The sequence below is a fragment of the Erithacus rubecula genome, assembly GCF_903797595.1.
Source record: "Erithacus rubecula genome assembly, chromosome: 2".
Lineage (NCBI taxonomy): Eukaryota > Metazoa > Chordata > Aves > Passeriformes > Muscicapidae > Erithacus > Erithacus rubecula.
In genome coordinates this window covers 27240233-27263434 of record NC_136685.1, presented here as the reverse complement: position 1 = coordinate 27263434, position 23202 = coordinate 27240233, and the positions used below count along the sequence as shown (strand labels likewise).

The following is a 23202-nucleotide window of genomic DNA, read 5'->3' as shown; positions in this document are numbered from 1 at the left end:
TTTTAAAGATGGCAGGGGCCAAGTTGTGATGGTTTTGGGACATACAAAGCAGAAGCCTTGGCCTCAGCTGCTTTTGGAATGCAAATAATAAACTGAAATGATCCTACTTTTTTATACTGGTTTTTATACTGTCACTGTCAAGCAAGTAAAATTATGTTTTTTTGCAGATCTCTAACAGCAGAAGTGGGAGCTGTAGTAAGCCTTTAGTGCCTTCAGGAAGACATTTTGGTTGCTCTTTGGACACAGTGATAGAGGTCTAGCAAGTGCCCACAATGTCACAGGACTAAGTTATTACACTTGCTTCAAAAGTAGCCAGGGTTGTGATGCAGGTGGTTCACAGTATCTCAGAATTTGCTGGCTCTTAAAAACTACTGCTCCATTTGGAACTCTTTTTTTTTTTTTTTTTTATTGTTAAATTACATAACCAGAAAGCTCAATTTCCCAGCCCAAAGATTCTTTCTCCTTCATACACAGCACTCATACACAGTTCCAAGAACACCTTTCTTTTCATCCTATCAAGCTCCAACATGGAAGTTCTTTTCTCCAATCCTTAGCTACCTCTCCAGGCCCACACTGCCTTGAGTTAGACTAGCAACATATTCTTAGAAACATCACAGCAAAACAGAAGGTTGCAATGTGTTTAGCTAAGAAAAGTAGTGAAAATTAGAGTTAATTAAGAGATTTTTTTTTTCTTAGACTAGCAAGCAATATGCAGGGGAAAATTAACAGCCTCTTTATTATCTGTTTCTTATATAATGTATTTTCTTGTTGTAAGACAGCTTACAACTCCTAAACACAACTTTAAAATCACAGGCCATTCACCTAGTTGATGTAAACTGGCACAATGTCATTAAAGCCACTGAAGATATTCAGATTAGCGTAAATTGAAGGTAGCAAATTATTACACAGCTATCAAAATAATCTTTCTGCATGAAAATACAGAATATTCTCATCAGTAGTTAGCATAATGTCTTTCTCACCATAATGCCTATTTTCTGTGCTATGGTCACTGTGATATTATGCACTGCCTAAGGAAGATATTTTGGTCACCACTCTAGGTCCTTGTAGTTCTCTGTGTGAAGGTCATTTTTTAGTGGTCTTACAGGCAGGCTCATTAAAAATAAAGTTTATGAGCCGAGAGATAGTGAAATGAAGCAGCTGTTAAACTGACACTTCAGTTGTCAGCCCAGCCTCTATCTGCCTGCACTGTATGCCTGCACACTTGAAAAATTACTGAAATGTTTAACTGGACTTTGACTCAGGGTCCAACTGCCTTTGTCCCCTGATTTATCAGAAAGTATGATATAATAAAAATGCCTCTTTAAAAAGTCAGATCCCCCAGGCCGCCAGCATTGGAGTACAATTTATTATTGCATAGTAATTACTGCAAACTTAACTGCTAGATGTGGTTTAAAAGGACAGAAAACAATGAACCCTCAAGAAACCTATAAAAGACTGAAAGGAATTATTAATTTGAAGAGTAACTACACCATCAAGCATCTTTCATTATTTTTTAAGATGATGTTGGATTCATGGCCAGGTATTACTAATGATGTCATAAACACATTTTATGGTCGGAGGGACCATAGGAACTCAAATTTTAAGCCTTACATAGAAATGTGGAAAGATCACTTGAAATAAAAATACATCCTGAAATTGATCATAATCTGCAATCTACTTTGCCTTTTAACTTCAGAACTCGAGACTAATATTTTTCAAATTATAGTGCTCTTTAGATGTAGAAATTGTAAGAATAACCACACCACACTTGTAATGTGATGTCATTGTGAGAAAGTTGTTCATATTTGAAAAAATCTTCATTACAGGCAGTTTTTTTCCTGATAATCAATAGACAGCCCTTTAACTGTTATGGCACAGGACTTTATTTTCCCTCAATATAATAAATGATTTATAATTTATTTGTCTATTTTCAGGCTGCTTCAGTGTTTGAGAATATAATTTCATCCATCTTTTAAAAGAAACAGAGTAAGGTCTAAAGATAGGCCTATGCATCTTCAGGTATGCATTCAAATATTTATAACTTAACGTCATGCAAGAGATGTTTTCTATATATTCAGTATTTTATGAAGGAAGTGCCTCAAGCAATACAAAGTAATTTTCCACTTTGTCATCAGTGAAATTAGTTAGTAGTCTCAAATTCAATCATGACAGCACACTATTAAATAAACATTTTGTGCAAAGAAGAAGGCAATCATATATTCCCTTTGTGTATAGCAGAAAAGGGAAAAAATAATTAGTATACATTGTGTCCAGGAAGATTAAGGATATAAATTAAGGAAAACTTTACAGCTGTAAAGGAAAGTAAAGACTATGAAGACTTCCATACTGGAGGCCTTAATAACAGCCAAGAAAAAGAAAAAGCTGGAATAACACAAGTATAGCTGATTCTGATTGGACACAGGCTTGGGCTGGATGGTCTCATGAATTTCCTTTCAGTTCTATAATTCTGTAACACACCCCTGCAAATGCCCCAACTAAAGCCTCCTATAATTTACCCCCAACCAGAAAAGTCAAAGTTTAAGGAGTGTCCCTAAAATTGAACTCTATCCATCCTGCATTTATACAATCTGGACCAAGTTTTTGCAGAAACTGTGCTTCAATCTGTGCCTCTATGCACACAGTTGAAACCTCTACAACCCAATGCTTTAACGAACTCACTCAAAATGGAAAAAAAAAAAAAAAAATTACAGGTGGAAATAAAGTGGGATAACTTCATTATATCAAAAAGATGCTCTACTGTCACAAACTTCCAAATATTTTTAAATGTTCCTTAAAATAGGGATTTGAATTTAGAGAAAAGAAGATGGATGAATTACACAGAATCTTTGCTGCTTTAGAGATTAATATCAGGCAAACTGAATACCTGCACAAATGAAATTACATGTGCTCTTCCATATGTGATCAGGTTTATAGAATAATCTTTGGAAAAAAATCTAGTATGTGTGGAGGTCAAAAATGTTTTCAGACAAATGTAAACAGCTCAGGGTAATGCTTCACTCTTTCAGTACTTTTTTTTTCCCTGCCCTCTTTTACAAGAAGACTCCTATTAAGTTTTTCATGAGATTTTCTTACCACTTTAGCCCATTACATGATTCCTTTTTGAAATCATCATCATCGACATCATCAATATTGTCAATTCTAATCCTTGAGCTATAGCCACTAAATAGGCAACAGAGAAAGTAATTAAACATTTTCAGTATTTTGATTTGCACATGGATCCAACAACACATTTTAATGGACATTTTGAATAGATAATAGTGCTCTCAGTAGAATAACAAATGAGTCTTGGTATTAGGAATGAATAATCACTGAACATATCACTTCTTTTTTTTCCTTATACTTATTTTTGTGTTTGTTGACTAGGGCTTATATTATTACTTTATTAAGTACTCTTAAATGTTCCAACTGTCTGTGATTAAATCCTGCTCACGTTGGCATGTTGTGTGAGAGATCTTGTTGTTGTTATTGTTGTTTCAGTTTTTAACCAGAGGGCATGTCTTCAAGATTTGTGTTATCTATGTATAATGCAACCTGACAAGAGCAAGAGTTGAGAGAAAAAAAGAGAATGACAACTCTGAAAGGGTTGCTTTCATTTTATGACAGACATAACATTGCTTGGGGTAAAGTCTCCTGGTCCTCCATACTGACAGAATGGCTGAGGCTACAGGTCACAAAGATATACACTACAAATGATCTGTTTTTCAATTTTTTATGCTACATGGTCATCCTTGTAAGTATATGTCCCTAAACCATAAAATGCTTCTCATAAATGCTTCAATTGAAATGCTTCTTTGATTTTTACCAATTTCTATATTTATTTCATTTTGTTTCTGTACGGTCATTTCCATGACATTCGCTTTTATTTCCAGGACAAACCAAGAAGGTTTTTTTCCAAGGAAACCAGCATTATTTGGAAACCCTAATTTCTGCATGGGTGTGCTGTGTAAAATAACAGGCAAGAGAAAAATCCTTTGACCCTCATATACTTAAGGGTCTACAGTGGGGGAACACAGCAAATGAAGTAGTGGAAAAAAGGAAGGGAATGATTGTAAGTGTAAGATGCTGTGACTACTTTGTCTCCTGCTGCCAAGCCAAACTCTTGCAGTCATTTCACAGCTAGCACCACATTCAGCTGGTCTGAAGGTTCCAGCAGTTCTAGTAGATTTTAAGGGACAATTAGATTTAATCTTTCTTTATGGAGGTTTTAAATGGTTTTCTATTGTTTTACCTCTGGCCATACCCTAGCAAAGTTCATCTGTGACTGCAGTGTGGGTTGGTTGGCTGGGAATATCAATGTGATTAGGGAACACTCAGCTGCTCACTACTGCAGAAGACACAGCAGCAGCACCAAACACAGAAGCACATTTAATTTAACACACATATTAATCTTCGGTAAATGTGTGTGTTCTAGACATGGAAAAAATATTATGGACCCTGAAATGATAGTGGGGACTTTTCTTTGAATTTAACAAGTAGGATTGATTGGCTGGTTATTAAAAAACTGGTATTCAAAAACAGAAAGGAAGAAAAGGAACTCTGCAGGTTGAATTAAGTTGTGATGTGCTTGTGCAGAAAAGCAGACGCATGTTTTCTCCTACTGCATAGCATCCCTAAGATTGAGGTACATGTATATGTTGGAATAATCACAGAACCATAGAATTATTTATTATTTAGAATTATTTACTTTGGAAAGGACGTCTAATATCAATGAGCCCAACTGTTATCTCCTCATTACCAAATCCACCATTAAGCCATGTCCCTAAGTGCCACATCTATATGTCTTTTAAATATCTGCAGGCTTGACAATATTTTCCAGGAAGAACTTCTCCTAAGATCTAGTCTAAAGCTTCCCTGGTGCAACTTGGGGTCATTTCTTCTTATGCTGTCATTTGTTACCTGGGTGAGACCTCCTTCCAGGCGTTGTAGAATGCCCTCACCATCAAGTCCACAGTGATACCAAAGTCATTAGCCTTTCCCCCCTAAAGTTTTAATCATTTCCTGTGTAGAATGAGAAAATGTTAGTGAGGCAGAAGAAAACTGTTGCCTGTCAAAACCTCTTGATCAGTTGGTCTCTGATGAGAGAAAAGTTTGTCATCCTCCAGACAAGATAACGGAAGTGACAAAACGGAGCTGCAGATTCTGCCTTACAAGGGAATCAAGGAAAGGAAAGCAGATGATTTACCGACACCCCACCTATCAAAAGCTGTGAAGGTGAAGAGGAATAGCTGGCATATATCAATATAAGTATAGACTGAGGAAGAACAAAAATGTTGTTTTTGAGGCCTCCGCATTCAAATCCATAAAACTAAGCCTGGCTGCTTTGCTCTGCAGCTATATAAAAAGAAATGAAGCACTAAACTAGCACCAAAAAAAAAAAGAGCAGTAAATTTTTTAGGAGGAAGCCTTTCATTCCCCAGAGTACAGCAGTCATTTCAGTGAGGAGCACATGGACAGGCTGATATGCTGCCCTTGTAATATAATTTGGAAAAACAAAATCATCGCTAATGAGCTGCAGCTGAGTAAATCATTATTCACCTCAAAGCTCTTTTTATCAAATTATATTTTAGCCAAGCACTTGCAAAATTGTGAATAACACTGCTGTGGAAAAAGTTGAAGCAAAATTACAGTATGAGCAGAAGCAGCAGAAAGGCATTTTTATGGCTGTAATATTAGTTTGGTATGTAAAGATTCACCTGCATAAGTTCCCATGCTCCTTTGTAAGTGCTAATATTTTGACATTAATGGGATAATTCATATGTAGATTTTTCCTTCCTAACTCTCAAGAGTTAAGAGATATTTTAGTTTTCCAACTTTCTGATAAAAAGCATATTATTTTAGATGTTATTTCACTAAGAGTGGCACTGAGTTCTGGGACCCCCAACACAAGAAGGGCATAGATCTGTTGGAGTGAGTCCAGAGAGGGGCTACAGAGATGATCAGAGAGATGCAGCACCACTCCTCTGAGGAATGGCTGAGAGAATTGGGATTATTCAGCTGGGGAGAAGGCTCTAGAAAGATCTTATAGTAGCCCTCCAGTACCTTTTTACAAGAACATGTAGTGACAGGATGAGGGGGAATGGTTTCAAACTCAAAGAGGGTAGATTAAATTTAGATATTAGGGAGAAATTGTAAACTGTGAATGTGGTGAGGCACTGGAACAAGTTGCCTGGAGAAGTTGTGGATTCCCTGTCCCTGGAGGTGCTTAAGGCCAGGTTGGATGGGGCTTTGAGGGACCTGATCTTCTGAAATGTGTCCTGCCTAAGGCAGGGGGAATGGAACTATATGTTTTTTAATATCCTTTTCAACCCAAACCATTCTCTGATTTTATTAAATTACTGCCTTATTTTTATCACAGTAACTGAATTTAGAATTCCATCATCCAGGCTAGAAAACTGTTTTGTTTTTTGTTTGTTTTTTTTTTTTTTTTATACAATGGTTTTATTATAAAATGGTTTATAAAATGGTCTGTATTAGTAGAGGTTTTCTGATACTCTTGGAGATGTCTTTCAGAAACAAAGTTTCTTGATAACAGGCTTTAGTCTTCATCCTTATTTATGAGTGTAGTTCAAGTCTCTTCCAAACTAGAGCGTTCAAAAGACATGTAGAGGAAAACTCAATTTAGGCAAAGGGCTATTTCAGTCTGTGGTAAGGCAATAATAGATTACTAATACATTTTTAGGCTTATATCTTAAAAAACTATTCTCTTTTTTAAATTTAATAAATCCTGTTGCTTTGTATGAATGCATAACAGTGTAGAAAATAGAAATAATCTATGTATTCAAGTATTTCCTCAATTTTCACAAAATAAATTTCTAATGCTCCACTGTAAGATTTCATGCATTAATGGTTTTCATTAAAAATGGTCAGAAAAGCTTCAATATTCAATTCCTAAAAAGATCATAAAATGTGAAATCTCATTGCTCTTCCTTACCTAACTATTTTAATCTCATTTAAATTTTTTTCATTAGTCCCCATTCAAGTCTCTCCTGGCTTTTAGGTTTTGGACAGCTGGAGATGAGGAGAGTGATTTCTTGTTTCAGTTTGTTTAGATTAGTTTTGTTTTGTTTATTTTGCTGGGTTTTTTTCTAATTTAGGTGGCTATTACCCATAGAATATATTAAGAATAGATGAAGAATTATTTATGTTTCTTGGAAGCATGATAATGCAGGATGTCCCTAATTCTGAGGTCTTGCTTATTTGTCTTACTGCTTGTACCATACCAAATTCAACAGGCTTCAAGAGCATATGAAAGCAAAATGTACTATTATTTGGGGCATTCCAGCAATTTTTTTTCTTGGATAGCATCTGAAGTAGACCTGTAGGGTCTTAATCATTGATTCTATTCTTGGTCCTGCAGTCACTCATAATCACAGTACAAATAAATTTCTAAGTCTCAGGAAAGTTTTTACCCTGTTTATCCAAATCAAGTAAAAAAGCCTCAAACCACACCTGAGAAGACACTAGTCCAGACTAGCCAAGTACTGGGCAAAGTAAACAATTCTATGTTAAATAATTAGGCACATCATTTTCTGCTTCCAGATCAAAAGAAGATAATGAGCAATGAGGAACATACTTCATAATATTATACAGACTAAGTTTGGGTCATTAGATCATCATCTAATCTGCCTTTCTACATATAACAGTCCATTAAGCTAGCAACAGATACACTTTAAAGAGATTAAAATACCTTAGTTAGACTGAAGTAGTTCAGTTTTCAGAAAATGAAACTATATGCCAAGGGTAGAAAGAGAGAACAGGCTTCAGAAAGGTCTACTACTATAGCAGTAATTGATCTGGTAAAATAGTCTGAAAACCCAAATTACGTATGTCATACTGAAGAGAAAAATCCTCCAAATTCTGAGAATTCAGTATGGAATTAAAGAAAAGAAGGAAATTCCTCACTATTAACAAAACTCTGGTGATCAGTATGTGCCTAAGAACTTCCCAGAAGGAACTGAATAAAGGATATCCTCTGCCAGTACAGTTTATTAAACCTTATGACTTTACTTCATCTCCATCCACAATAAAAAAAGACACTTGAAAGAATTTCTTGTTCTAATGTCATCTTTCTCAAGAACACAAGTAACAAATTACACATAATTGGGCAAAATATTCTTCTCAGCTACAATGGCTGGCAACAGACACAAGACACCGTGCTTGACTAAGAGCATTTTCTTAACGCAAAGCTGCAGACACAGCAAACACATTAGGAAAATGCAAGAAAACCAGAACAAAATCTGGACATGATTTGTGATATTTCTTTTTCTGCTTACCAAGTTATTGATTGATCCTCTAGGTTATGATTCCAGGAGGCAAAGTATACCTATTTATCACTCTGAATTTTCCACTTATAGTGCTTTAGGAAGAATAATCGTAATTAGGTTCTTTAAATATTATTATTAGAGCTAAGCAAATAATTTCTAAAGGTTTATTTCATGGATTTGGGCATTCTTGTCCCTTAATATGTTTAGTGAATAAATTTACTTATTAGCCAACCACCTGTATAAGCTGGTCAAACAGTATTTGTTGAAATAATTTGATGATTGATTTGTACCAAATGTAAGATAAATTGTTCATGACTAATTGGTTCTGTTATTCAAAGAGATCTAATTATCATCCCTAGCTTTAAAAGGAACCTGTACTCCACAGTGCACAAGGTAAAATAAACAAACAGAAGTACAGGACATACTTGTAGCACAACTGACATGCACAATTCTCTTAACAGCTTTTCCTCAAACTCTTATCATGTAGGACACAGTGCCTTTTAAAGACATAAACTGAGTGTTGTTCTCCTCAAGTCAAACCATCCCCCTCCAATATTTCATCATGTTCAAGTGCATAGTCTCTTTAGAGGCCCTGTGGTTGTTGTATTTTTACTATGCCAGGAATTTCTGAGTTGTTCCATAGAGATGTAGGAACATTAAGAAGGCTAGGCACTAATTCAGAAAATCAGAGATAAATTTCTGCTGAAGTGGTCTCAACAAAAAGTGGAGATGTAGTATAGACTCATCTCAAAAATATACTGAGGAGATATATTAATTTAAGACTGGGAATTATTCTGAAAGTGTTGCAATAGAACCTTAAGGATAATATTGATATATGTGGTCCACAATACCAGACAATGTAATTCAACCCAGTTTCCCTCTGAGGTGCCACAACCTACATCTGAAGTGCCAGGGAGTGCAGTAGAGGCAGTAAGTCTGCCTTGGTACATTCTGTAAGTGATTGGGAAAAGCCTTCATATTCATGGTGCTGGGGATTATGAGCAAAGTATATTATCTTCAGCATTATGGGTGTATTTTTAGCTTTAATGACTCTCCATCTTTACAAATAGACTTTCAAATGGATTTTAAGTTTAAAATATGGTGCCATTCTAGTGTGATTTACAGAGTTACTATGTTGGACTCAGTACAAGTCTTGAGTCAAGTTGAAGAACATACAGCCATAGCTGGGTTTCAGCTTCTTTAATACTGCTTATTAAGGGTTGAATTTCGTCCCATGTCAATTCCAGATGAGTAATAGAGAAAACTGTAAAAACACAAGTAGTTTTGTGCATGAGGCTATAAATCTACAGAAGTTATATACAGCAAGGAACCCGTCTTCAGAGGTCAGTCACCTGTGGTTATGTGGTGAAATTCTACACTATTATAGCAAAGAATTGTGTTTTCCTCACATTAAACTCTCCATCCCTCCTCTGTCCCAGAAAATCATGCTTTTGTTGCCTGCTGACAAAGGCCTCTCTGCTATGCTATCCTCTAAAGAATGGTAGGAATTGTCTGGGAGAGTGCTCACTGGTATGGTCTGAAATAATCAGAGAAAATGCCAACACATACATGGTTAAACAATGCAGATGACTACAAGGATGGCTTTTAAACTTAAGTTTATTTACTAGAATAACTATAAGCTTCCAGTTCAGCATCTGTTTAGCCAGGTTACCAGGGTCTATGGCCAAGGAAATCTTCTCTGGCTCCCATCATACTAAACACTTTTGCTTAGATAAAATTTTCTTAGGTCCAGCATCATGTGAATTCTACTACGTGATTTCTGGTTCTAGATCATATGCAGCTTGCTTGGAGGACAAAAAGTCAGGAAGTTGTCTGTATTATATGCTTTAATGTATTAAATATTGTATTTAAGCATATCAACATGATATATTATATATTATATATTGATATATCAACTTCAGGAATATAATTTTTTTAAAGACTGTGAATTTAATTTTCTTTTATATATTTCAGATAATAAATGAAAGGGATTCAGTTCAGATTTTATGGGAATATTCAGAGAACTGAGTGATAGCCCCCTCTATTCCTAGTCCGAATTGGTAAAATAACTTTATTGGTAAGTTAAGTGCACTGAGACAACTCATACATGCTTTCATAAGCACACATATTTATTATAGCAACACCGTCTGTCAGCAGCTTCCTTATAAAGCCCTATTTTCAGGGATTTATGGAACTGACATATGTATCGTGGGGGGATAAGCCTACATTTGCAGGGCGATGACCTTATAGGTCTTTATCTCTATTTTCTCTGATTCTTTAAATAAGCTGCGTTGTTCACTTTGAGAAGCAGAAAGATGTAAGACAGACCAATTTTTTCTGTGAACAGCTCCCAAGTGTAAAAGAAGTCCACTTTTCTGCTTTTTGTATGCACATGAGCTGGACTTAAACTTAATGCATCAAAAAGATATGTTTAGGTGCTTGTGTAATTTTAAAGCATTACCTATTTTTAAATGTTCTTTGGCAAAAAGAATATTTCACAGTGTGATTTACTCATAATTAATCTTTCCAAAAAGAAAATATAGAAAAAAAAAAAAGATAAATCTGCTCTAGGTTAGAAATGTCTTTTATTGTTCAACAAGTCAGACTTGCAGCTCTTGAATAACTACCAGTGCCTACTAAAGCCAGGTAAGTCAAACCACTGAATAGCATGAAAGAGTATTTTTCATAGTTGAGTTGCAAACTAGCATAGACATAACAAACAAAATTGTTGCAAGAGAATAAAACACCAAAATCATTGAATGCAAAAATATTACAGCCAACTTAATGTCTTTTTTGAGCATGAACACTAAAGGGAGAGATGAACATGCAGGCAGCTGTGTAAAACAGAAGCTTCTGTGTAGTGGGGGGAATTCCTTCGACAATCTATTCTGTCCTATTTTAAAAATAATTCTTGCTTTGGCCTACCCTGAAACTGAATCCAGGCCTCAAATAAATTTGGTCTAACAAAACAGAAATGCAGCTCAAAAGAATTAATCAAAATCTTCTCTAAGTAGCAATCCAGCTTTGAGGAATGGCAGCCAGGCTACGGCTTTTCAAGCCACCAAAGAATTTTAAACGTGTTACAGAAGTGTTGCACTTGGCTGAGAAGTTGGGAAGTTATGAAGCACAGAGCTGTATCACTGTGCCTCTGCTGAATGATAAACGGAGCAGTGGCCTTTGGAAAAGAATGCAAAGTAATAACAATGTCAGTAGAATATATCATGCAGGGAAAACCCATTGTCCATGAGAATCTTCATTTCCCACTACAGTATAACCTGGCTGAATGCTTCAGCTAGGGAGATAGAGGGTAACTAATATACCAAATATACACCCTGGTAACATATTTAGAAAGCAATATACATAATGCATTACAGGAATCCATATAATCATGTTTAGGCAGTACATTATTGTATAATGCCTATGCTTTGCAAAGAAACTTTTTTTTAGGCTTTTTGAAAAAAACTCACATAGTATTTCTTAGTCTAGAATTACTTTAGCTTTTCCAAGACACTGCAATAGATTTACCCTATAATCATTTCCTATTGTTACATTCAAAGATGAAATTCTAAATTTGATAGTAAAAAAGAAATATTCCTGGCTTCCTGCTCTGCAATTAAAGAAATCACAGTATTAAAAATTCTCAGCAAGTTGTTCTTCCAGTAAATCTCATTCATTCACATCTCATTTTCTAATAATATAAAATATGTCTTGCCTCTGAGCCCTATATAAAATTTCACACAGTGGACATGAAAGAAGGGAATATGCTTCATTTTTCCACTTCTACAGTAAGACAAGGCTTATTTCACAAACACCAGCATTATACAAGATCAAAATACTATCCATTAACATAAATTACTCTTTCTCTAATGTTTTCCTCTTGGTATTGCTTAGCAGAAACCTAAGAGTAAATAAGTAAGTTTCTTTTTATGCCAATAATTAGTAATGAATAAACAGAGCAAGTACTAAAGCTGACTTTGCACCTACTGAATGCTGCAAGTGTCTGTACTCGTTTGATATGCATCTAGCAAAGCTTGGTTGTTCCCAAAAGGCCACTCCATGAACACTGAGAGAGCAGCGTCTGCTAGTGGTGCCTGTAAGACACAAAGAGGACAGAAAATAAGTGAGAGCAACCTGAGAGAATAAACCTTATTTAATCTATATTCCATCCTATTTGAAAAGAACATACAGGGACAATTTCATGCAATGATCATTGGTATATAGAGAGTAACATAAGATCCTGAAACACATCTCAATGTTTACTTGATTGCTCTATAGCAGTGTTTTCTTAATTAAAAAGATTTTATGTTTTCCCTCATTTTCATCACTTTGCCTTATAGATCCAGTCAAACTGGCTTATTGTCAGCTTTTTCTCTGTGGCTATAATGCTCATATGTATGTGTATGCATATGTATATATACAGATACATGTTCATACACCACACACCCACGCATGTATGTAAGCTGTAAGAGACAGCATATGCATGTGTGTATATTTGCATGCATATGCACAAGTAAATATGTGAGGTTTATACAGATATATTCACATATATGCATATTTACATTAGTCTAGTAATAATTTATCTAGGACACAAAGCAAAATATTTCTCCTCTTATTCATCATCATAAGATTTCATAGTACTGTACCTGTGGCATTGAGAGGACATCGATTGAACGCCATGTCCCCAGCTGGGGTTCTTTTCCACACCATTGACATCAAATAGTCTTCAGGACATATTTCATAAGGTGCTGTCATTTATAAATGAGAATTTAAATAGAAACATTAAGATATTTTGCATCAGAAAAATAAGTGTTCAATTCCATCCTACTTTTTCCTGAGATGTGTATGTTAACATAACTTGGGTTAATTCTAAGTTTGAAGAGCAAGAATGAGAAGCCTAAAATTTTGCATATCTGTCTTTGTGATGGTATTTATTTCATATAACCCATGGCTTTATTTTCCCCAGCAAGCAAGCACATTTTTAGGTTGTAGTTACAATGTTAATAGGTTTCAATCTTTCCTTGCTCCTCTATTTTGATCAATAACACTAAGAAACTGTCAGAAGATGATGAGACTCAAACTGCGATAAGTTATAATGCTAATCGTAAACTAAAATTTGTAAAGATTTTTCTAAAATTGAATCTTTATGTGAAAGAATCAGTTCTGAAAAGACAGCTGAAACATGAAACATGCAAAGGTGCTTAACGAGAGCTGTATATTCTGAAGGTTATTATAAAACCCAGTTATTTCTCTGAAATGTGTTTCAGTACAAGTTGGTAATTAAGAAAGTATAGTCAATAATGTGGGGATGAGTGTCTATAAAGCAAAATAACCTTTTACTGGTTATTGCAACACCATTTAAAGGGAAAAATATTGTCACAATTTTGTACTAACAGAACATGGGGAAAAATAAACTTCAGCAAAGTGCTTCATGCTTATTTTATTTATGGTCACAACTACAGATTCTTTTTGCTCTTTATATGCTAGTGTTGATTCTAGTTTATGATTTTTGAGTAAATTAGATTAGCACAGAAAACATCTGGCTCAAGTCATCTCACAACTCACATCAATGACATATTAGTTACTAAAATCTAATTCACTCCAAGTTCAACAGAGAGAATCAGTAATTGTTTATTATTATATGTATTTAAAAAAAAATAATGTAACCCTGCTGTATTACAGCAAAGTGGTTACAAAACAAGAAAAAGAAAACAGAAAGGAAATTCATTCTAGCAGATGGTGTGATAAGGCAGAAAGCAATTCAATGATTCACTCATGGTTGCACGGGAAATCTCTAGCAGAGGCAGGAACAGACTACAGATTTTGCCCATCCCATTATCCAACCCATAAAATCGTCCATCATCCCTGTTTTGTACTTCTGCTGACGGAAGTGTGAGCAAGGGAACTGAGTAGACTTTTGCACAAAGCTGTACCCTCTCTTTGTAGAGGACAAAGAATACCTAGCAGATGGCTCAGTAATACTAATATGAATCACAGTTGGGCAGAAAAATTGCTTGCTAAATTTGCCTCACCATCAGCATTCCTGAATCATAAATCAAGACAGTTGGTGTAGCTAAAAAAGCAAGAGAACCATTAATGGCAAAACCCAAAGAAAGTCAGTTATCTAGAATACTAGCCCTGCTTCAGATATGCCACAGAGCGAGTGCATCAGGACAGTGTTACACTGGGAAAAACCAGATTTTGATAAACATAAGCCATCTGGTGACATAAGCAAAAGCAATTACCATTCTATTATGACCTTATAAACAAACGAAATGTTCTGTTTTGAGGAGCGTAAATTAACATAATAAGGAGGTAATATTATAAATTACATAAATTTGCTAGAGCTTAGAGCTCTCTATATTTGAACTATATTTGCTATGCAGCTGTGGCCATTTCAAACGTGTTGTATTCACTAATCACCACTTTAGGCACTAGTTCTCAGAACTAAAACTCTTCTTACCTCCACATACTGAATGCTAAATGTGAGGTTTTTGCTGGGAAAAAGTATATACATGCATCAGAGATTTCCTATCCACTTGGAAGGGTACTAGTGTGCTTTTGAATTAAAGTTTTCAGAACTCAAGATTATATTGAAACTTTAACCTAGTGCCAGAGATAAACAGTGCACTTGTGTGTTGTGTTCAAAGGAGAAGGCACTCCCAAGACATGGCGTTATTAAGAAAAAGGTGTGGGAATCGCTGGAACTTCGCTTAGCCCAGGAAAAGACCTTTTCCTGGTCTCTGGTTGACTCTTGGCCTTTTAATGCCTCAAACAAGGATCCAGGAATGCTGTGGATAAAAACAAACTCCTTCTTCTCAAAGCTAAAACCTATCTGGCAAAGCTTACTCATCAGGCATCCACCCACATTAAAGCATCTGTGAGGCTGCAACCTGTGTCGCTTATGGAGGCATTATCTTCACACTGGAGTGGTATCATATCTGAGTTAAAAAGTCCTGTTGAACCTGAGGCTTCAACTGAAACCAGTTCAAGAATTTCTGTAACTATGGAACAATTAATTCATAACACACTCACAGATGAATATGAGTTTACTGTACAAAATCATAGAGAACTACTAGAATTTAGAAGGAAACAGAAAACACTGAGGTAAAATCTACTATCATTGGCAAATAAAAGGCAGGCCTCTTTCAGTCATGATGTGAATCAGCAGCTTCTTTCCACACAGAGCATGTATGTTACACCCACCCCTGTGATGGTAGGCCTGAATTCATCCCCCCTGAACACAAATATTCAACAAAGTCAATGGTTTAGAAGCACAGTCTTCTTCTGACATTACTGGAGATAGCATGTGCAACTCCCAGAGGCAACCAACCCAACTGGGATCAATGGAAGCTCAGTACACACAAAGCAAGAGAAACACATGCAGCCTCACAGAGCTCATCATCTACATGGGCAAATAACCAATATGGGAAAGGGTAACAAAAGGGTGAGGCAAGTTAGCTTACAGCACACAGCAGCTCAAATGATGGTAGAACTACAGCTCCTCTCTTGAATCCTAATGCAATGCCCCTGGCAAAATTATCATAAACAAAGGCAATAGGAAAAAAGCTTTTGGATGTCTTATAGAATAGTGTTGCAATCAGAGACAAAAAGCCCCCAAAGGTTTAATTTTATTATTTAGATGAATATAATTTGAAACTTCTTCCTTCTATTCTAGCTTATCTATCTAATACAGCTGTGAAAAAATCTTATACCATTTGTGGCAAATGACTAGCTAGTCTTTGGTTGTTGTGCACTCTTGTCTTTCTGTTAACTAACAAGATAGTCTAGCATTGTTTTCAGTTTTACATTGGTCTAAAGTGCTCCCATATTAGGGCTTATGCTACTGAAAATATCCTTATAAGAAAAATGCTGAGAATCTTTTTTGAGCAAAATCCAGGTAAAAAATTCATATTGGAAACATGTATAGCGTTAATATAGACTTAACTATTAGGAAATTAGGTATTTCTGTGAACCAATACTGTATTGTTGAAGCATGACATACTCTTAAAGCTGTCATAAAAACATAGTCCTATTTTTATGAAAATAAATTTACAGAAGCCTATCCTGTATACTGCTGCACTTTGGTTTTGGTTCTCCCATCTCTTCATTTTTACTGACACATTTCATGGAAATTGCCTTATTTCTCTTACACATTCTTCCACAAGTTTCTGATCATCTTGACTTGTAACTCCTTATCAGATGCAATTTCTTTTGTTCCCCAGCTGTCTCCATTATTCTTATGGGACAGACACAGTGTTCATTTATCTTCTGTAAGTTTTCTGCCATGACTCCTGAGTCACTAGCCACTTACCAACTATAGTTTTTTTCACCTTCTCTGATTTGTTTCCAATTTTCTGAAGTTACCTTCACAGAAAAATATTTTGAGATCAGAATACTGTTGACCTACCAGGACTGAAATTTACATTAGGGATGCAACAAAGCAGCAATAACTGAACCCAAAAGATCTTCAGATCTTTCAGATTATTACAAAATAGAAGGAAAAAGACAACAGTTTTAAAATTTATAGCTGTAAATAAAAAGAAACCACAAAGAATGACACTCAAAATTTGTTCAGAAACCAGGCTTTTTGAGAAACCAAAATTCAGATAGTTGCTGCATATAGGTAAAACTTTACAAAGGGAAGACCTTGGAAAATCATGGCTCAGACCTGTTACTTTGGCTAAGCAGAAAAGGACTATGAGAAAGTGACTTGGCTGAATTAGAGGCAGAAAAACAACTTATGTAACCAACACGTGTTCACATTGTGGTGTATGGTGGTTGGTTGAACTGTTTGTTATGATTTAAAAGTATGTAGCTGGTAACTGGTTAATTGCTTAAAAAGGACAGATTTTTGGAATAAAGCAGCTCTCCTTTGCACCAGCCTGGGGACTCTGCATCATTTGGACCCCCACCTCACAGACAGTGCTTCTGTGCCTGTCTCTCTTAATGCTGCTGAAAGTAACTCAGTCCCTGCTCCAGCCATTTGAAGGGAATCACTGAGAATCTACACAGAAAATTTTGTACAATATTCAGATAACTCAGAATTCAAATTACAGAATGTCCAGGCAAGATTTTCAGTTATCAAGTAAATAGCTCTATTTGCAAAGCACCTTATTAACATCAGTCACTGTAACAGAAAAAGGCTTTATTAGCCTTTTGTTACACAGTTTAAAGCAGTTATAATGTAACTTTTTTTTAAATCTATAGACTCTGGGTGTTACAAGCAGGTGCAGCTTCATACCTTTAACAAAAATATTATGTGGTTCTACACAACTGAGGATCTTGTTTTATGCAAAGCAATGCTAATTCAAGAATAAGGATTGACATTGTAGTTTCCCACATTTTTCAGTGGCTTACATAGAACAAGAAACCTGTGAGACAAAAATAGCTTTTCTGAGTTATTTGAGGGCTAGGAAGAATAACATACAAACAATAAATTTTGCCTATACTTTGAACAACTCTGTATAGTACTTTCCAAATTTTCTTCTTGTTTACAGAATGTAAATCTGTGTATAATTTTATAAAATTTTGGTAATTATACATTTTCTGCATTGAAATCTGAGACTATTTCAGTAAATGTCAGTCTAGAGGTAAAAAATCTGTAATTCATGTCTAATAGTCTGCACAAGCATAGCTTGTTAAAAGGTGCTTTAGGTTATAGTTTGTATAAGCACACTAAATCTAATCTGGAATTAATTAAGTAAATAAATAAATTCACCAAATGGCAAATAAAGCTCTATGTGCATTTGACTTGTAAATACATCTGTAAAATATTTTATTAACAGCAGGTGGCAACCTTTGAAAATTGGACTGCAGCAGTATGGTTTTACTTTTAAATATACAAAAGCAAATTATTTCAAGAATGGTTTTATAAGCAGCATCTAATTCATCTGACTGCTTATTGAGAAGATTCATATTAATCTTCTATTAGTGTTGTGCTTTTATAGGGGAAGTCTACATTACCTGTGGAAATTAGTTTGCTTGGGAATCCAATGCAAGCACTATTTTTACTACCTTTCAAAAAATAAAATTTTTATTAAAATTAAAGAGATAATTTGAAAAGCAAGTTAAATTCAGTTAACTTCTAGAGCATAGTGTTATAACTTTCTAACTACAAATAGTCTTTTTGTTGTTCTTCAAATGCAATGAGATTAATTGTTCTACTGTACTACAAATACCTTGAAAACTGTTCTTTGATGTCTGTCAAGGGATAAACACACTGCCTATGAAAAATATGGGCTTGATAACATAAAATTCACATCTGATAAATTTCTCATTTCCTGACCCAAAGCATCCCTGCCATTTAAGTGTTTCTCTGACTACCAGAGAACACAGCCAGCAAAATGTCCAGAAGTCAGATTGCTAGATTGAATTTTTGCTACTTCCTGGCTTGCAGTTAGATCACATAATTTCCCAAGTGGATGGCTAAAACATCCTACCCTACTGACACCTTATTTTTTATCTTTCACCTATCCAACAATGTATTCCTTTAGTTTAGGACAATGTGTGTTTATGATAAATACTCTCTGGTTCACCAGATATTCTTCTTTATTCATCATTTTCAAAGAAGCTCAAAAGTACACTTTTATTAGCTTTTAGTGGGAAAGACTTAAATCTGTTGGGAGGGCAAAGTAAAAAGTTATAGAAAGCGTTATATTAAAAAAGTGGTATTTAAGCATTATATTAATGTTTAATAATAGAAAGATGTGTCTTTCTTCTAAAATTACTTTCCTTTTTATAAAATGTTGCTCGCATATTCTTTCATTCATTCATTCATTCTCTACACTATGGTAAGGCTCACTTTATCCCTTATTTTTACTGTACTGGAATTTACCCCAAATGTATTAGAGATGTCACTTGTACACTGGATAAAAGGAATTCCAAATTACAAAACCAGCCCTGATATTCGCAGATACAGTGCATTCAAAGAGATTTTCTACAGCAAATAGTTCATGCTCCAGATACTATAGGCATTCCTCGGCAATAATTTTTTTTTTAATGATAACTATTTTTACTATGGTATTTTACTTTATTCAAAACATGATGCATTGCTTATATGTCTAATAGGGCTAATTGGCAGTGACTTGTCTAAAGCAAAGCCAGATATGGCTCTTTATGGCTATTACCCTACAGACATTGATCTTGTCTTTCCTAAAGACGCCCATTGAATTAAACCATATTGTAGTGCAAATAATACCAGCAAATATATTTTCATCTCACCAGGACACCTCTGCTCACTGCACCGTCTCACTTCCTCCCCAGCTCCTTCACACTGCTGCCCAGTGACAGCAGCACCTTGACAGATCCTTATCCGCCTCTCCCAGCCACCGTCACAGGATTTGGAGCAGCCACTCCAGTGGCCCCACTGGTTCCATTGGCCATTTGCTGTTTGGAAAAATGCAATTACAGTGGTGATATCATTACAGTCATAATGGGGAATTACTCTTTCTAAAAATTTATTTGCAGAGTGCTGTTGTGCTATAACAATATTCATTTACAATATGCCTAAGTACACTTAAAAGAGATTAAGTAGAAACATTTTTGCATGTGATATTTTAAGATCTTGATTTTTACATGCTTTGATAAAGCAAATGAAGCTTTAAAGGTAAGTCCATATAGAATCTACACAACCTGGAAGGTTGCTTTTGTACTGTCATAGGATCATGAAGTAGTCTCAGTACAAAAGGGAATCAGTTCATACATATTCACTTTCCAGGTTCATGAAAAACTTAAGTTCTTTAGGCTTCAAAAAAATATCTGCCTAAAACTGCAGTATGTCCTTCAAACAGCAATAAAACAAAAAAGGTGATGTGCAGCCTTCATGAAGCCTTTCAGGGCATCATTCTTCAGCTTTTTCTATCATTAAGTAAGAATGAGGTCCCAGGACTTGCAGAATCACAGAACTGTGAGGGTTGTAAGGGATCTCTGGAGATCATCTCGTCCAGCACTCCTGCCAGGGCAGGGTCACCTAGAGCAGGTGACACAGGAGCACCTCCAGGAGGGTTCTGGATCTCTCCAGACTCCACAACCTCCCTGGGCAGCCTGCTCAGTGCTCTGCCACCCTCAATGGGGTGTTACTGTCATTGACACGGAGCTCCGTGTGCGGTTTGTTTCGGCTCTGCCCCTCGCAGCCCAGCCCCAGCCCTGGAGCCGCCCGGGCCGCTCGCCGCTTCCCCACTCACCGGTGCACTCGGGGTTGTGGCACTCGCGGCTCTCGGCCCAGGGCCCGCGGCACTCGGAGCCGCCGTGGGCCGCCGCCGTGCACTGCCTGCTCCGCTGCTGGGTGCCATTGGAGCAGGTCACCGAGCACTGGCTCCACGGGCTCCACTCCTGCCACTGTCCGTCCACTGCCGCGGCGCCACAAAAGAGAGGGACACAGCAGAGTTACCAGCGCAGCCGGGCGGGCGCCGCAGCCCTCGGGCCGGGCCCAGCCTGCCTCATGGCAATCAAATACAGAAAACAACCTACGAGCTGCTTTCAGCTAATACAAAACTGCCCTCCTTTCTCTTCAAGTAAAGAGCATCCCATCTCCTCTAACTGTACATTGATATAAAAAAGGATAAATAACGATGTTGAGCACGTGTGGTTTGAAGGATCTTATTAAAAATAAGGCCTTATAAAAAAGACTGGTCTTTTTAGGCAGAAGTCAGGGCCGTTCTTGTATCATGTAAATAAACCCTGAGCCCTCTGGAGTGATTTATAAGAGATTGTTCAGACAGGTCAGATTATGAAGTTACTGGTCCTGACGGTGAAACTAGATGTCTTTAGTTGAACAGGAAAAGGAAAAACAGGAGTTACCACTTTGCCTCACATGCAGTATCTCTTCTGTGCATTCACAATTCTGAATATATTTTTATGATTCATACTCCCTGAAAGGTAAATAATCCCAGTTCCTCAACATTCTTTTTGAGATAAAATTTTTCAGGACACAAACCGCCTGCCTTCCTTCCCTCATTATCAGATCCGCTGTTGTGTTTGCATATTGCATAATCCTCTCTGAATTTGTCAAGTTAAATGCCTGAACAAAATGGAAATGGTGGAAATGGCTCTGTATTTAGTAATTTGTATTTGCTCATGCACTTGAGTTGGGATGAATATTCTCCTGAGTAAAGGTTAATGGGTGTTATTAATAATTTTGTATACCAAAAAGCTTCTTGAGGTAAATGAAAATATTAAAAATCAAGACAATGAAAAACATAAAGCAATTATGCCTCCGTACAAGTTAAAAATTATATGGTCCATAATAATAGGACTAGACAGTATGTTTAAAAACAGGCAAGCATTATGAAACGTGTTATGATGAATTGTGCTAATTCAGGACCCTGCATTCATAGAGATTGCAGCAATCATCAGTTCCTCATTGCCCCTGCAGTTATATATAATCTCAAAATGTAGGTTCTAAGATAATTTTGATTAATACTCATCCTTGAAAACCTGGTTCTATAACTACTAGTGCTATATAAGCACCACAACTCCAAACAAGGAATTTCACTTGGTGCACTTGCCAAACCCTGTTTTCAGGATTCTTCTACAGGGGAGTTGGAATAGCAGCTCCCTAAGCTGATGGTGTTAATATCTAAAATAGAAAGCAGAATCTTTTAGTGATTAAACATACTGTTCTGTATGGTTGCATCATTGTTCAGTCAATAATGGAAGTAAACTATTTTGCTAATGTCAGACATTAACAACAGAACATTTCAAAGATACTATCCATATCCTGGGCCCAGGATCTCAGCACCAGTGAATTAAAGGAAGAGATTTTTCGAGGCTTTTCCCTAAAGTTCTGTATTAAATATTCTATGTAATGCCTGGTTGTGAACCAGTTCTCAATGCAGATGCCTCTGAAGCTATGAAGCTGCGCCCTGATAATTTATTCAGAAGGAAATGGAAATCTTTCCAAACATGGATGCTAGTTCTCCTCACTAATCATAAAAGGTTTATGTGAAGAGGAAAACATTATGGAAATTACATTTCAATGCACCCTCTTCAGTTTTATTTGTTGCTATATAGTATTATTTAGGGTAGGAAAGATCAAATCAATTATTATACTGTCTTTGGAGAAAACTCATTTCGTGGCTTCTCATATATATTTCATACATCTCTCTTATTTATCTTTAGGAGAAAAAAGCATGTGAGTTTTCTACTTCAGAAATACCCGTAAAAATAGAGAATTCAACGTGAAGATTCCCTTAATGACTTGAAAATGCAAATTGCAGCAAATCTTAATATTGAGCAGATTTAAGCTGTTACTTTTAAATGTAACAGTATAGAAGTGCTTCATTTAGGTACAAATGATGGTTCAAAATCCAAAGTTCTCAAATAATTGTTTATTTTGACAGATTGCGTGTAATATCTTTTGTTTTTCTTCCCAATACTGAAGCAAATTGGATGCATTATATGTACATACATTTTGAAAAAAGTCTAAATTAATAACCATCTAAAGACCAAAAGTTAAAATCAATTTTGAAAGAGTATTTTTTTATTAAGCTTTAATTTTAGTGGATGGACAGTTTAACATGATGTCTCTGCATTGTTTATTTGGTTAGAGGCAATTTTAAAGAATTGTTTTAGCACATAACTACCAGAAATGAGGCACCTAAAATCTGTACTACTAGAACATAGCAGGGATTCAAATAATGTCCTAGCTTGTGTGAGCCTTTCTGTCTGTACACATGTAAATAATATAAATTTTGAATAAATTAGCAATTTAAATATTATGGTTTCACAAATATGCTTGTCATATGATGAGTAAATAATTTCAGTGAATCTCTAAGCCAACATAATTAATACAGGTATGGTGGACGCAAACTAAGTGACCTCTGAATGTCTCCCTTTAAGCCACACTCAGGAAGTTGTTTGCCTTTTGGCTCTCTGAGACCCATCCTGATCAATATTTCCTACACAACATACTGTGCCC

General features: G+C 36.0%; 1 protein-coding gene across 6 annotated transcripts in view; it reads right to left on the bottom strand.

The window, feature by feature from the left end:
• Positions 1 to 23202, bottom strand: part of ADGRB3 (adhesion G protein-coupled receptor B3) — a 436843-nt gene that overhangs the window by 226349 nt on the left and 187292 nt on the right. For all 6 annotated transcript variants that reach the window (XM_079298882.1, XM_079298884.1, XM_079298880.1 and 3 more), the window contains 4 exons: positions 20468 to 20632; positions 19506 to 19670; positions 12929 to 13030; positions 12270 to 12376 (listed from right to left, as the gene is read on the bottom strand). In XM_079298882.1, coding sequence (XP_079155008.1) covers positions 12270 to 12376; positions 12929 to 13030; positions 19506 to 19670; positions 20468 to 20632 — 539 coding nt within the window. The remainder of the gene's footprint in view (positions 1 to 12269; positions 12377 to 12928; positions 13031 to 19505; positions 19671 to 20467; positions 20633 to 23202) is intronic.